This window comes from Ictalurus furcatus, chromosome 13 (genome assembly GCF_023375685.1).
Source record: "Ictalurus furcatus strain D&B chromosome 13, Billie_1.0, whole genome shotgun sequence".
In the NCBI taxonomy this organism is placed as follows: Eukaryota; Metazoa; Chordata; class Actinopteri; order Siluriformes; family Ictaluridae; genus Ictalurus; species Ictalurus furcatus.
The window spans coordinates 18,080,631-18,093,298 of NC_071267.1; the positions used below are offsets into that span (position 1 = coordinate 18,080,631).

The 12,668-nt window shown below is 41.1% G+C and overlaps 1 protein-coding gene across 4 annotated transcripts in view; it reads right to left on the reverse strand.

Moving 5' to 3' along the window:
- Window positions 1–12,668, reverse strand: part of LOC128617546 (cadherin-18) — a 137,348-nt gene that overhangs the window by 31,883 nt on the left and 92,797 nt on the right. For all 4 annotated transcript variants that reach the window (XM_053640703.1, XM_053640705.1, XM_053640704.1 and 1 more), the window contains one exon: window positions 2,178–2,314. In XM_053640703.1, coding sequence (XP_053496678.1) covers window positions 2,178–2,314 — 137 coding nt within the window. The remainder of the gene's footprint in view (window positions 1–2,177; window positions 2,315–12,668) is intronic.

Below are 12,668 nucleotides of genomic sequence, written 5' to 3' on the forward strand. Positions count from 1 at the left end.
TTTTACTTTTTGGCTGTCAAACTACACACCATGTTTGGAGAAGAAATGGCACTGCACATCACCCTAAAAACACTATACCAACAGTGAAGTTTGGAGGTGGAAGCATCATGGTGTAGGGCTGTTTTTCATCACATGGTACTGGCAGACTTCATATACTTGAAGGAACGATGAATTTACTGGAAGCTTTTTGGGAGAATCTGCTGCCATCCACCAGGATGATGAAGATGAGATGTGGGTGGACCTTCCAGCAAGACAACGATCCAAAGCATATAGAGAAGGAAACTCTCAATTTATTTCAGAGAAAAAAAATATCAAGGTGTTAGAATGGCCCAGTCAATCACCTGACTTGAATCCAGTTGAACAAGATTTAAAGACAATATGTTTAGAAGAATCACATCTGAATACTGCGTCCAAGTATCTTCATACAGGAAGGGTCTTGAAGTTGTCATTACAAACAAAGGCTTCTCCACTAAGTTTTAAATAAATTTCAGTTAGCATATTCAATACTTTTTTCTTGTGTTATTCCTCTTTATTACACATAACTTAATTTATGGGCATTAATGTTTGGATTTCTTTATATGTGTGGATTTTTTGAGATAGTAACAGGTGAAAATTTCATGTGAATAACCTTATTGGAAACATATTTACTGAAAAAAATGTTGACACATTCATTACTTATTTCCCCCACTATGTGTATATATTGTCTACAGTCGGGTCCATTAGTAAGAAAATTGCTGTAATTCCTAAAGGGTTAAATCAATACTTTTTGTTAAACCCCTTTAATTAAAGCTGAACGTCTATACTTCAATCACATCTGATTACTTCATTTCAAATCCATTGTGGGGAGGTACAAAGGCAAAATTACGAACATTGTGTCACTGTCCAAATACTTTTGGACCTGACTGTAGCTCAAGGACACAAATAGTCTTAAATTAAATTTAGTTTACACTACTTGACCATGTCATTAACCAAGAGTTATGCATGTGGGTGGTTGAAGATTCCCATAGCAACTAATGACACTATGCCGAATGAAGATACAAACATGGTTTTGCTTGGTCACTTTATCACCCAACCAGTGTGGACAGTGCCTGCAGACATAATGAACATGTTCACCTCAAATTTCCCATTCTAGCCACAGCAACTTAACTTTTTCAATGCCTGACAGCGGTGGAATATCATTACCACCGATTACACTTTGCTATTAGTGAATCATTAATACTGGGTGAAGGCTGGGGGGAAAGGTAATTGCTTAGATTAGATCTACAGCTGAAGAGTGGCATAGATTGGCTCATATTAGCCCTGAGAGCAGCCAGTGATTTGTATTGTCTGCTTGGGAATTGAAATGAGAATGATGTTGATTTTGTGGCATTACTTCGTGTAATACAAATACAGATATGTCTGAAAGCACACGCACGCACACACACACATACACACACACATACATATACACACACACACACACACACACGCACACACACACACTCATATGTAAACACCCCCACCAAAAGGACCATGTAGAAGATATCCAAGCCTTCATGCTGCTCTTTAATTTTACACTTGACATTATAAGCCCAGGTTAAGGTGAGAGTTTCATATTCAGTGTACCCCATTTAACAACTAATATCTAGAACAAGTCCACTGGAATGAGCTAGTTCGTTCAATTGGGAGGTCTGAACTCTTGGCATGTTCAAGCTACAAGGTGGGGGAAAACATAGATGCTGCCATGAACGTATGTACTGTTAGCTAGTCAGCTAATGTTAATGATCATGAGGTCATAATGTATTTATTTTTTCAGGGAACCGTATGGTCAATTTTATACAGTAGATTTAACAAATTAAGGTGTCTGTGTTGATTGTGTTAAAGCATGCAGGTGAAAGTGTTGAACTATTTTATTTACTGGTGATGGTGTGAAGGGTTATATTGACATGATGTCATATGCTGACCTCAGGGTTAAGAAGACCTTTTGGAGTTGAAATCCAAGTTGAGGGGCTAATTGGAGGTCAGAAATTCAGAGCTATGAGCTTTAGTCAAATGCAGAAATATAGTGGGCCATTTAGGGGTGGTTAGACAATAAATATAGACAATCTCTTACTAAGTGTATTTTCACTAATCTTTGGTATAGCTAATATTCCAACCTGTCTGCAAACTGTCCAATCAGAATCAAATGTGGTACCCACCCTTTTCTTTTGCCATGACAGTGATGTTGTGCCAGGCTATGTCCTCTCTGTCCAGGAGGTGAGTGGTTCTAATGAGCCCGCTGATAGGTTCAATATCAAAATATCCCTCACTTCCTTCTCTTTGCTTTATGGAATACCTATATATAGAGTCAGTAAAGAAAGAAATTCAAGAGAGAAAGAAAGTGAATATTGTATGAGTGTCTCCATTGTAGTACACACCATCATCTGTAAGAGCAGAGATTTTGTTGTAATCCATGAAAATAGCAGTACACAGGCTTGTTTACAGGCCTAATGATCAAGAGGTTTCACGACTTAATCCGGCAAAAGTCTGTTTGTTGGTTTTCATCAAAATGGCTTTCAACTAGCAGGATATGTTATTATTAAATGCAGAATTTAATAGACCTCATTGGTCTATTATCTCTGCAGAATCACAAAGACTACAAATGATATTTCAGAGGGATGAAAAAGACAGTAAAACACACCGCATTACATGTTATTGGTTTTGTGGAAGTGGCAGTGGAAGTGGCAGTATTGCTTAGCAACATGTAGGATAGTCTAACAGATTTGTGAGATGTGAAATATCATTGCCATTACCTCTGATGAGCATTTTGTTATCTTTTTCCAATATTTTGTGCCTGGCACTTTTCCCCAAATTACATATGCAAACCAGAGTGACCACAAAACATATGGCCAATTTGTAAATCCTGAGATTATAATTTTTTTATGACTGAGAGAAAGAGAACTGAATCAGACACAAAGACATGCGAGAGTGTGAACCTGTGAACTCTTGATGCTAAAATATTGTTCATTTTCTTTTGATTTTCTGACAGTATTTGAGTTGATTGATTAATGTCAGCTTAATTATAAACAATGATGCTATACTGGGGCGCACAGTGGCTTAGGGGTTAGCACGTTCGCCTCACACCTCCAGGGTCGGGGGTTTGATTCCTACTGTGGCCATGGGTGTGCGGAGTTTGCATGCTCTCCATCCTCCGGGTACTCCGGTTTCCTCCCCCAGTCCAAAGACATGCATGGTAGGCTGATTGGCATGTCCAAAGTGTCCATAGTGTATGAATGGGTGTGTGAATGTGCATGTGATTGTGCCCTGCGATGGATTGGCACCCTGTCCAGGGTGTACCCCGCCTTGTGCCCAATGCTCCCTGGGATAGGCTCCAGGTTCCCCGTGACCCTGAAGAAAGGATAAGCGGTATAGAAGATGGATGGATGGATGGATGCTATACTGCGGAGTCACTATATTAGCAGTTACTGCATTAACTGACTGGATAAGTTTGTAAATAATTTCAGTGTTAAATAGAGAAACTGCAAGTAACACTTGTTAATCCATTCTGTAACATGATTAAAAATATAACAGATTGTAACAGAGTGTAGCCATTAAGTTGAAGAATCTGTCTGTCATAGCATGATACAAACATGGAACTTATAAACACAGTTTTGTGCTCGGGCAAACTTTGAATAGATTTTAAGATTCAAGTGTTCTTGTGTTTGGCATAGAGCTGTGTAGAAGAGTTGTCCATGTGTGACATATGGAATGTGCTTTACAGTATAAAAAGAACACTGAACATATCACATCTATCATGTCTTTAGGATGTTTTTGTAAATTCCAAGAGACCATGGAATCTGGAGTCTTACATTTAGTCACAGAAGTACACTTACATTAGTAACCAATGTTAATTTTTTTCTGATTTATTAACTGGTTGATTGATTTCTGCATTTTTGAATGTGGTGTAAGACTACTTAACTAGGCTTTTATTAATATGATTGATGGCTTACATGATGGTAACAAGTCAACAGGCAGGACAAGTTGTTACTAATATTTATGTAAAAAGTATTGTATGCCAAAAGGCATAGTGACAACAAAAATCTGAACCTAAAATGAAAATGTGTCACTGCACAGTGGGACCGAAACTGACTAACTGTATTTCAATGAGAAAAGTCAATGCATTGTAAATGTTTAGGGTCCAGTTTGAGGAGAGCAAGCATGGCTTTCAACTTCCCTTCCAGTGACATTGCCACTGAGTATGTGTCTGTCCAGATAAAATCACTGTCAGGCAGGCAAAATTGATCCACTGAAGGATAGCATTAAAGTCCTGCTAGTTGAATCTGGCACATGATGTTCAGCTTTATCTTTATTGAGCATTCAGGAATGGGTAAGACAGGGCTTCTGGGCCTGGCTGACGAGTCAGATCTCTATCTTTGAAGTCCTCATCATTTAAGATTCTTAAGTGAGAGGTTATTGGTTCACATAATTTCAGCTTTTATTACAACCCAAATTTCAAACAAGTTTGGATGCTGTGTAAAATGTAAATAAATGTAAACAAAAACAGAATGCAATTTTTTGCAAATCTCATAAACCCATATGTTATTCACAATAGTACATAGAAAACATACCATATCACTGTTTAAACTGAGTAAATTGACCATTTTAAGAAAAAAATAAGGTAATTTTGAATTTGATGGCCACAAAAAAGTTGGGACATGGGCAACAAAAGGCTGGAAAAAGTAAGTGTTACTAAAAAGAAACAGCTGGAGGAACATTTTGCAACTACTTCGGTTAACTGGCAACAGGTCAGTAACATGATTGGGTATAAAAAGAGTATCTTAGAGAGGCAGAGTCTTTCAGAGGTTGACCACTTAGCGAAAAACTGCGTCTACAATTTGTGGAACAATTTCAGAATAATGCTCCTGAACGTAAAATTGTGAAGACTATGAATAACTCATCATCTATGGAATGGGCAGCTTGAACATCTGGAAAGGCACCATCAATGCTGAAAGCAGAGAGGTCACTAGACATCATTAGCCCCCTTAAGCAAATAAAAATATCAGTCAATGTATTTTCTTTTTGATTATTTTTTTTTTCCATCAATGGTTCGACTTCATCACATCTTAAACCTGTTCCTGGGCGGGCACTAGGAGCTGGGGAAGGCTGCTGTACGTGCTATACACACAGTGGCTACAGACCTATTTGTCTGTGCGTTTTTCGGTTGACAGACACACATCCAGCGGCCCAGTCGGTGGACCTCCAAACAGTAAGCACGTTTACATGCACGTTTAAAGTTAGATTTCATTCGAGCTAAAGCAGTAATTCACCTGTTTAAAATGTCATGTAAACGCTTTAGTCTGACTGAAATCATAATGAAATCGGTATTCTGAAATTGGACTTGTAGCCCGACTTCGTCCAGCATGTATATACTTTAATTGAGATGTTCTGTTGGTCAGTGAATAATCCACAAATGACAGATTATACTGTCTAAACATTTTATGTTGGTTTTATTAATTATGCTGACCATTATCACAAATGCTTCCATCCAGATTCCATCCCAAATTTTATTCTGAAAGACTCTGCCTCTCTAAGATACTCTTTATATACCCAAATCATGTTACTGACCTATTGCCAATTAACCTAATTAGTTGCCTCCAGCTTTTTCTTTTTAGTAACACTTAATTTTCCAGCCTTTTGTTGCCCCTGTCCATCAAATTCAAAATTAACTTAGTTTTTCCTTAAAATGGTACTGTGACGACAGGCCAGCGGCTGGCACACAAAAGGGAAAGAGTGCTCCTCCTGCGACTGCCACTATGGTGCTGAAGAGACAGCTCTGCTTTAGCACCACCAATGTTTTGGACAGCTGGAGAGCGCTTGGCTGCGAGGCGGGGCCGCCGACACACACACAGCTGGCGGCTAATATTGACGCTCTCCACCATCTAGCAGCTGATGGGAGATTATAAAAAGGGCCATCCTCCACTAGCAAAGGGAGAGAGCGCTCCCAAGGCATGCATGCTAATTTGTTGTGTGTTTCTTGCAGAGGATTCAGACGCGACGGAGGACTCCGCCCCCTGGCTGCACTCATGGCGTTGCCTGACTGCAGAACGGGATCCCAGCCGCTCAGGAAGCCCCCAGCACGGCCCCGGCAGCCCCGTGGACGACCCCGGCGCCTGAGCACTTCACCCCACAGCACAACCTTAGCACCCAGACCCTCACGGACTTTAATTAAACTCTCCACGTTTGCCACTTAAATGGCCTCCTGTGTGTCTGTACTCTGCCCACCGCTGGCTAGGTTCCCTACAGTACATTTCCTCAGTTTAAACATTTTATATGTTTTCTATGTTCTACTGTGAATAACATATCGGTTTAATGAGATTTGCAAATCATTGTATTCTGTTTATATTTACATTTTACACAGCACCCCAACGTTTTTGGAATTGTGGTTGTAAATTAATAGACAGTAATAATGTATACATTCTCACTAATTAGTTTAACATCTTTTTTTTTTTCAAGAACACAGCTAGCACTAGAATTTGATGTGCTTAGTGTTGCTATATTTCCATTTACAAACAGTGTTTCATAGGAGGAGGACAAATAGATCTAAACAAAGTGTAATGAGGAATCCCCCCAAGTAGGACTCCTTGACGACAGGGATCATACACAGATGAAAAGTATGAGTAGGAGTATGAGCCTCCAAATGCTGCCAAAGATGTTCCCAGAACATGTGTAGAACAATGCAATGATTAATAGAGCATATGTCTTGTAGACTCACAAGCAAGTGAAATAACCTCAACCACCCAAAGATGCTTAGAGAGAAGAGTTCCTTAGCATATACCATCAAAACAAAAAGCTGGTCTGTCTTGGACTAAGCTGCTCTGCTTTCAGCATAATATCTTAACAACCTCATGGCACTCGCCCATGGCACTTTCCTGGAAGGACAGTCTGAAGATTATTCATGAAGTCAGGAGTAAGTACTTGAGGCTGGACTGCTGGATTAGGCCACAATAAAACACAACTAACTGCAAGCTGGCAAAAGTCTTTGATAATATAGTTCACCCACATACCACAACACTATTATTGCAAATTGAAAGAGGTTTAAAGGGGGCCAAACTGAGTCAAACAGTGTAGGCCACACAACTCTTAGCCAATTTGGATAATTTTAAGAATGATAACAGAAGGTTGTTATGACTGCAACATACACAAATTGCCCAAACACCATATGTACGCATACAACTGGTCAGTTTGCATGGTTAGCACATCACATGATGAAAGCTTTCCACTTGCCTAAATCTGGTAGGCACTTGACTATGCAAAATCTGATTATTGGAGCTTTGTAAACTGCTCAGCTATTGTGTGACGGTCTAAGATGCCACACCCATAGTTTCCATCAGCCTGTTTGAGGGTGCCAAACTCTATATAGCATCAGTCAGAGGATCTAATCTACTTGGCAGGGATCAGCATCTAACTGTCACTAGTCACAACAGTGTTCAAGTTCGAAGTTTATTATAAGCCCAAAGGGCGATTTTTGGTGTAGCAAAAAATTTGTAACCATATCATACAAAACACACAAACAAAACGCAAACAGCAAACACAACCTTCTGACATCTTTCAAATTGAAAATCCTTACAACAATGGGAGTAAAAGAATGTCTATACCGATTGCTTTTAAATTTAGGCATACTATAACGTATACCAGAAGGAAGCATTTTAAATTCACAGAACTGTGGATGAGTTCTATCTGCAACAATCGCTCTAGCTTTCTGTAAGACAAACCGTTCAAAGCTATTTGATAACCCAGTCTGTTTAATGCCAATAATCTTACTACCTTGGTTGACAATGCCATTCAATGAGTTTCTATGTTTAACCCTTGCATTACCATACCAACAGCATATAAAGAATCAAAGTACAGATTCAATTTAAGATTTATAGTACATGGTCATAAGAGTCCTAGTGATATTAAAAGTAGAGCCCCCGAAGACAGTGTAACCATTGCTGCCCTTCTTTGCATACGGCATCAACATGAGTATCGAAATGCAACTTATTAACAATGATAAGCCCAAGATACTTGTAACTACTGGCCCATTGCACCATTTGACCTTTCACTCTAGTGGGTTGAAGAGCCAATGGACTAGATCTAAAATCAATTACCATATCTCTGGTATTTTTTATGTTTATTTACAAAAAGGCAATGTCACACCATGTCATAAAATCATTCACCAGTGGACCATGACAATTCTCATCCTTAGTCAGCAAACTAACAATAACAGTATCATCTGCAAATTTAAAATGAACCCATCTGTGTGTTTTCTCACACAATCATTGGTATATAAGATGCAAAGCAAAGGTGAGTATCCTTTAGGAGTCCCTATGGACGTAATACGAGTTTCTCAGAAGGTACTGTTCACTCTGACTCTCTGCATTCTTTCACTTAAAAAAATCTAATAACCACCCTACTATATTAAATTCTAATTTAAACTCTGAAATCAATTTCTTTATTAAAACATGAGGCTGAATAGTATTAAAAGCTGAAGAAAATCTACAAAGAGCAATATAACATGGGTTTTAATTCTCTCCAGATGTTTCATAATCATATTTAACAGAGTGGATGAGGCATCCTCAACTCCCCTTCTGACCGGATAAGAAAACTGCAACGGATCTAAAAGACTTTGAGTTTTCAATAAAAGTTCATCCCTGACAAATTTCTCAAAACATTTCATCACCAAAGATGTCAGAGCAACAGGTCTAAAATCATTTAGAGCCTTAGGGTAACTTGTCTTCCCTACAGGCACAACTATGGCTTCTTTCCACAATTTAGGAATTTTTTGAAGATAAAGCGAATTTTGGAACATACAGTGCATCCGGAAAGTATTCACAGCGCTTCACTTTTTCCACATTTTGTTATGTTACAGCCTTATTCCAAAATGGATTAAATTTAGGGATTCACCGAAATGAAAATTCTTGGCTGAAGCCGAAACCGAATAGAATGACAAACTTGGCCAAAGGCCGAATACCGAACACGTTTTTTCGATTTTTTCCCATTTATTTTGCCATTTTTTTCACCATTGCATAAATTAAATAGTCAAAATGTGCTTTTTACTATTTTGTCTTGCTTTTCAAAGAAAAAAAATCAATTACAAAAACTACAATTTCAAAATATTTATTTAACACTGAACATTTTTTTTTCATTCCAGCAGGCATAGGCTACCAACAAGGCACAATATAACTTTAAATAAATAAATGAGTAAAATAAAAATATTTTTATGTGGTCATCTTTGAGCCCCCGTTGAATAGCCTATGTTAGGCCTATAACTGACTGCTGAAAGAATGTAACACTCTGAAGCCTACAACAAAAAAGTGCATTAAAAAGTGCATTGACAAGAGTGCAAAAAATGGTTCTATTCGGTTATATACAGCTGATTATATTTGGGATATATACCTCTCGCGTCCCTGTACACCTCGCGGAGTATTAGAGTAGATATAATATAGTTAGATACGTTGTTAATGTTATGTTCCTTGATAGATTTAGTTAGTTTAAAGTATAGATTAGATCATTTAGTCCCCGCTGTTTTTTCCGCTCCCAGTCCATAGTACTAGTTCGTGTTTCTTGTTTTGTGTTTTGACCCTGTTTTCTGTGACCGCGAATTTGATTCCCTTTGCCTGTCTTGACTGAGTTTTTTGGATTATGATTTGGATTTGTCTGCCTGCCCTTAAATAAATACTTCTTTACCTGCTTCCGTACTCTACTCCCTTATGTCTCGCGATGTGACAGAATATTCCGGAACAGAAACAAAACAAACCCACGTGTCCACAGTAAACATCCGAAGAGCACGTGGCTCATGCATGTAGCTTGTGCATGCGCGCCCCCTCATCGAGGTTGTGACATTAGTGCGTCTCACTCTGGTTGCTAGGCTATTTGGTTGCGTCATCAAACACGTCATTGTTCGGTCAAATTTAATCGGCCTTTTCACTTATTCGGTCGAACACCGAAAATGCTTTTTTTTTGTGCTATTTTCGGCCAAATAATTTCGGTTGCCGAACATTCAGTGCATCCCTAATTAAATTCATTATTTTCCTAAAATATCCCCATAATGAGAACGTGAAAGATGTTTGTTTGAAATCTTTGCAAATTTATTTAAAAAAAAAAAAAAGCACATGTACATAAGTATTCACAGCCTTTGCCATAACACTCAAAATTGAGCTCAGGTGCGTCCTGTTCCCGCTGATCATCCTTCGGATGTTTCTACAACTTGATTGGAGTCCACCTGTGGTAAATTCAGTTGATTGGACATGATTTGGAAAGACACACTCCTGTCTATATAAGGTCCCACAGTTAACAATGCATGTCAGAGCACAAACCAAGCCATGAAGTCCAAGGAATTGTCTGTAGACCTCCGAGACAAGATTGTATCGAGGCACAGATCTGGGGAAGGGTAAAGAAACATTTCTGCAGTATTGAAGGTCCCAATGAGCACAGCGGCCTCCATCATCTGTAAATGGAAGAAGTTTGGAACCACCAGGACTCTTCCTAGAGCTGGCCGCCCGGCCAAACTGAGCGATCATGGGTGAAGGGCCTTAGTCAGGGAGGTGACCAAAAACCCGATGGTCACTCTGACAGAGCTCCAGCGTGTCTCTGTGGAGAGAGGAGAACCTTCCAGAAGAACGTCTGGGTTACGCATGTAACCCTGTTCCCTGAGAAAGGAATGAGACATTGCGTTTAGCATAACACTATGGGAAGTGCCTCTCGCGCGTGACCGATATCTGAAGCTTGTGTAAAATCATGCCTACTTATAGACCTGCCACGATCAGGTGACGTGGCAATTAAGCGCATCGCGTGATATAAATATGGCACCTGTGAACAGCGCCCTCAGCCTCTATTATCTGAAGCGAAGATGCAATTCAAAGGCCTGCCCTGGTATGACAAAGCTAAGCAACGTCTCGTTCCCTTCTCATGGAACAGGGTTACATGCGTAACCCAGACATTCACTTTCAAAGGGAACTTCGACGTTGCGTTTAGCATAACTCTATGGGAACAAGAATATCCACTCCGTCATACCGAGGATACGGCCTGTTCAAAAAGACCCAAGCCCGAGGGTCACGGCAAGACACTCGAGCCCGGGGTGGAATGAACATCCAGGCTGTAATAATGAATGAATGTGTGTGGCATAGACCACCCTGCAGCAGCACACTCTTCCTGTAAGGATACCCCTTTGGAAAAAGCCTTCGCAGAGGCGACTGCCCTAGTGGAATGAGCCCTTATGCCCAGAGGCGTAGCGATACTGCGCGCCTCATAAGCAATAGAGATTACTTCCACTATTCAATTAGAGATGCGCTGCTTTGACACAGCATCACCTCTACTGTCGCCGCCAAAGCAGACCAGCGGCTGCTCCAACTTACGCCACTGGCCGGAGCGGTGGACATAAGTACAGAGAGTCCTTACTGGACACAGCAGGTGCATTCTCTCTTGTTCTGGTGTGGGGAATGGAGGAGGGCAGAAAGCCTGCAACACCACAGGGTGGGAAGCCGATGTAGGCACCTTAGGAATATAATCCGGCATAGGATACAGGAAGGCCTTGGCTTGTAAGAACTCCAGGACTGTAGCTATTGCACAGTTCACTGGGTCTAGATGACGTTCACACCACAAGACAAAAAGCTGCCACTTGAGTGCATACAATTTCCTTGTGGATGGTGCTCTAGCATTTAAAATGGTCTCTACAATCTCAGTTGTGAGACCATAATCTATGAGCTGGTGCCCCTCAGGGGCCAGACCCACAGTTTCCATAGTTCTGGCCGAGGGTGATAAATCAGCACAGACTTAAGACAGTAGATCCACTCTAAGGGCTCAAATGGGGCACCTGACAGACCTTCCAGGACCACAGAAGGTTCCAGGAAGGTATACGTGGCCTGCAGATGGGCTTCAGCCACCTGACATCACGCATGAAACTCGAAGTTAGAGGATGTTGCCCCACAGAGGCTCCATCAACAGGGGCGTGGCGGGCCGAAATGGCGGCCACGTAAACCCTGATTGTAGAAGGAGCCCACCCCGCTGAGAAATGTTTTTGTAAGAACTCCAGGACTGTAGCTATTGCACAGTTCACTGGGTCTACAGTGGATCCCTGTGGATGGGAATCTCCCCAGGAGTGCCATCTCGCAGGGATATTATCTCTCAGAACCATGTTCGAGCTGGCCAATAAGGTGCTACTAGCAGCAGACATAGACTGTCTTGGCGAACTCTCGCTAGAACTTGTGGGAGCAGAGCGATGGGGGAACAGCATACAGATGTGACCTCGGCCACATGTGCACCATGGCGTCCAGACCTAATTGTGCGGGAGGAGTGAGGGCGGACAACAGCAGGCCATGTGTTGTCTCCTCGGAGGCGAACACATGCAATCCTGCTTGGCCAAACCTCGCCATATGGACTCCATCACTTGTGGATGGAGCCACCCTGCTCCAGATGAGGGCCGCACCAGAGACCGTGAGCTGGACAGCTGTCTAAGAGCGCGCTCCAGTCCGTGAGGGAGGTGTCTGTCATTACCGTCTTGCATTAAGGAGACACCCCTAGAGTGTGACCCAAGGCTAGAAACAGGGGACACTCAAATTTTCAGAGCACACAGGCATCGCCGTGTGACACTGATTATTCTCTGAGGTTTCATCCTTGGACGAAACCCCCAACTTGTCAGCCACCACTGAACGGTCTCCTGGGCAATAGGCCCA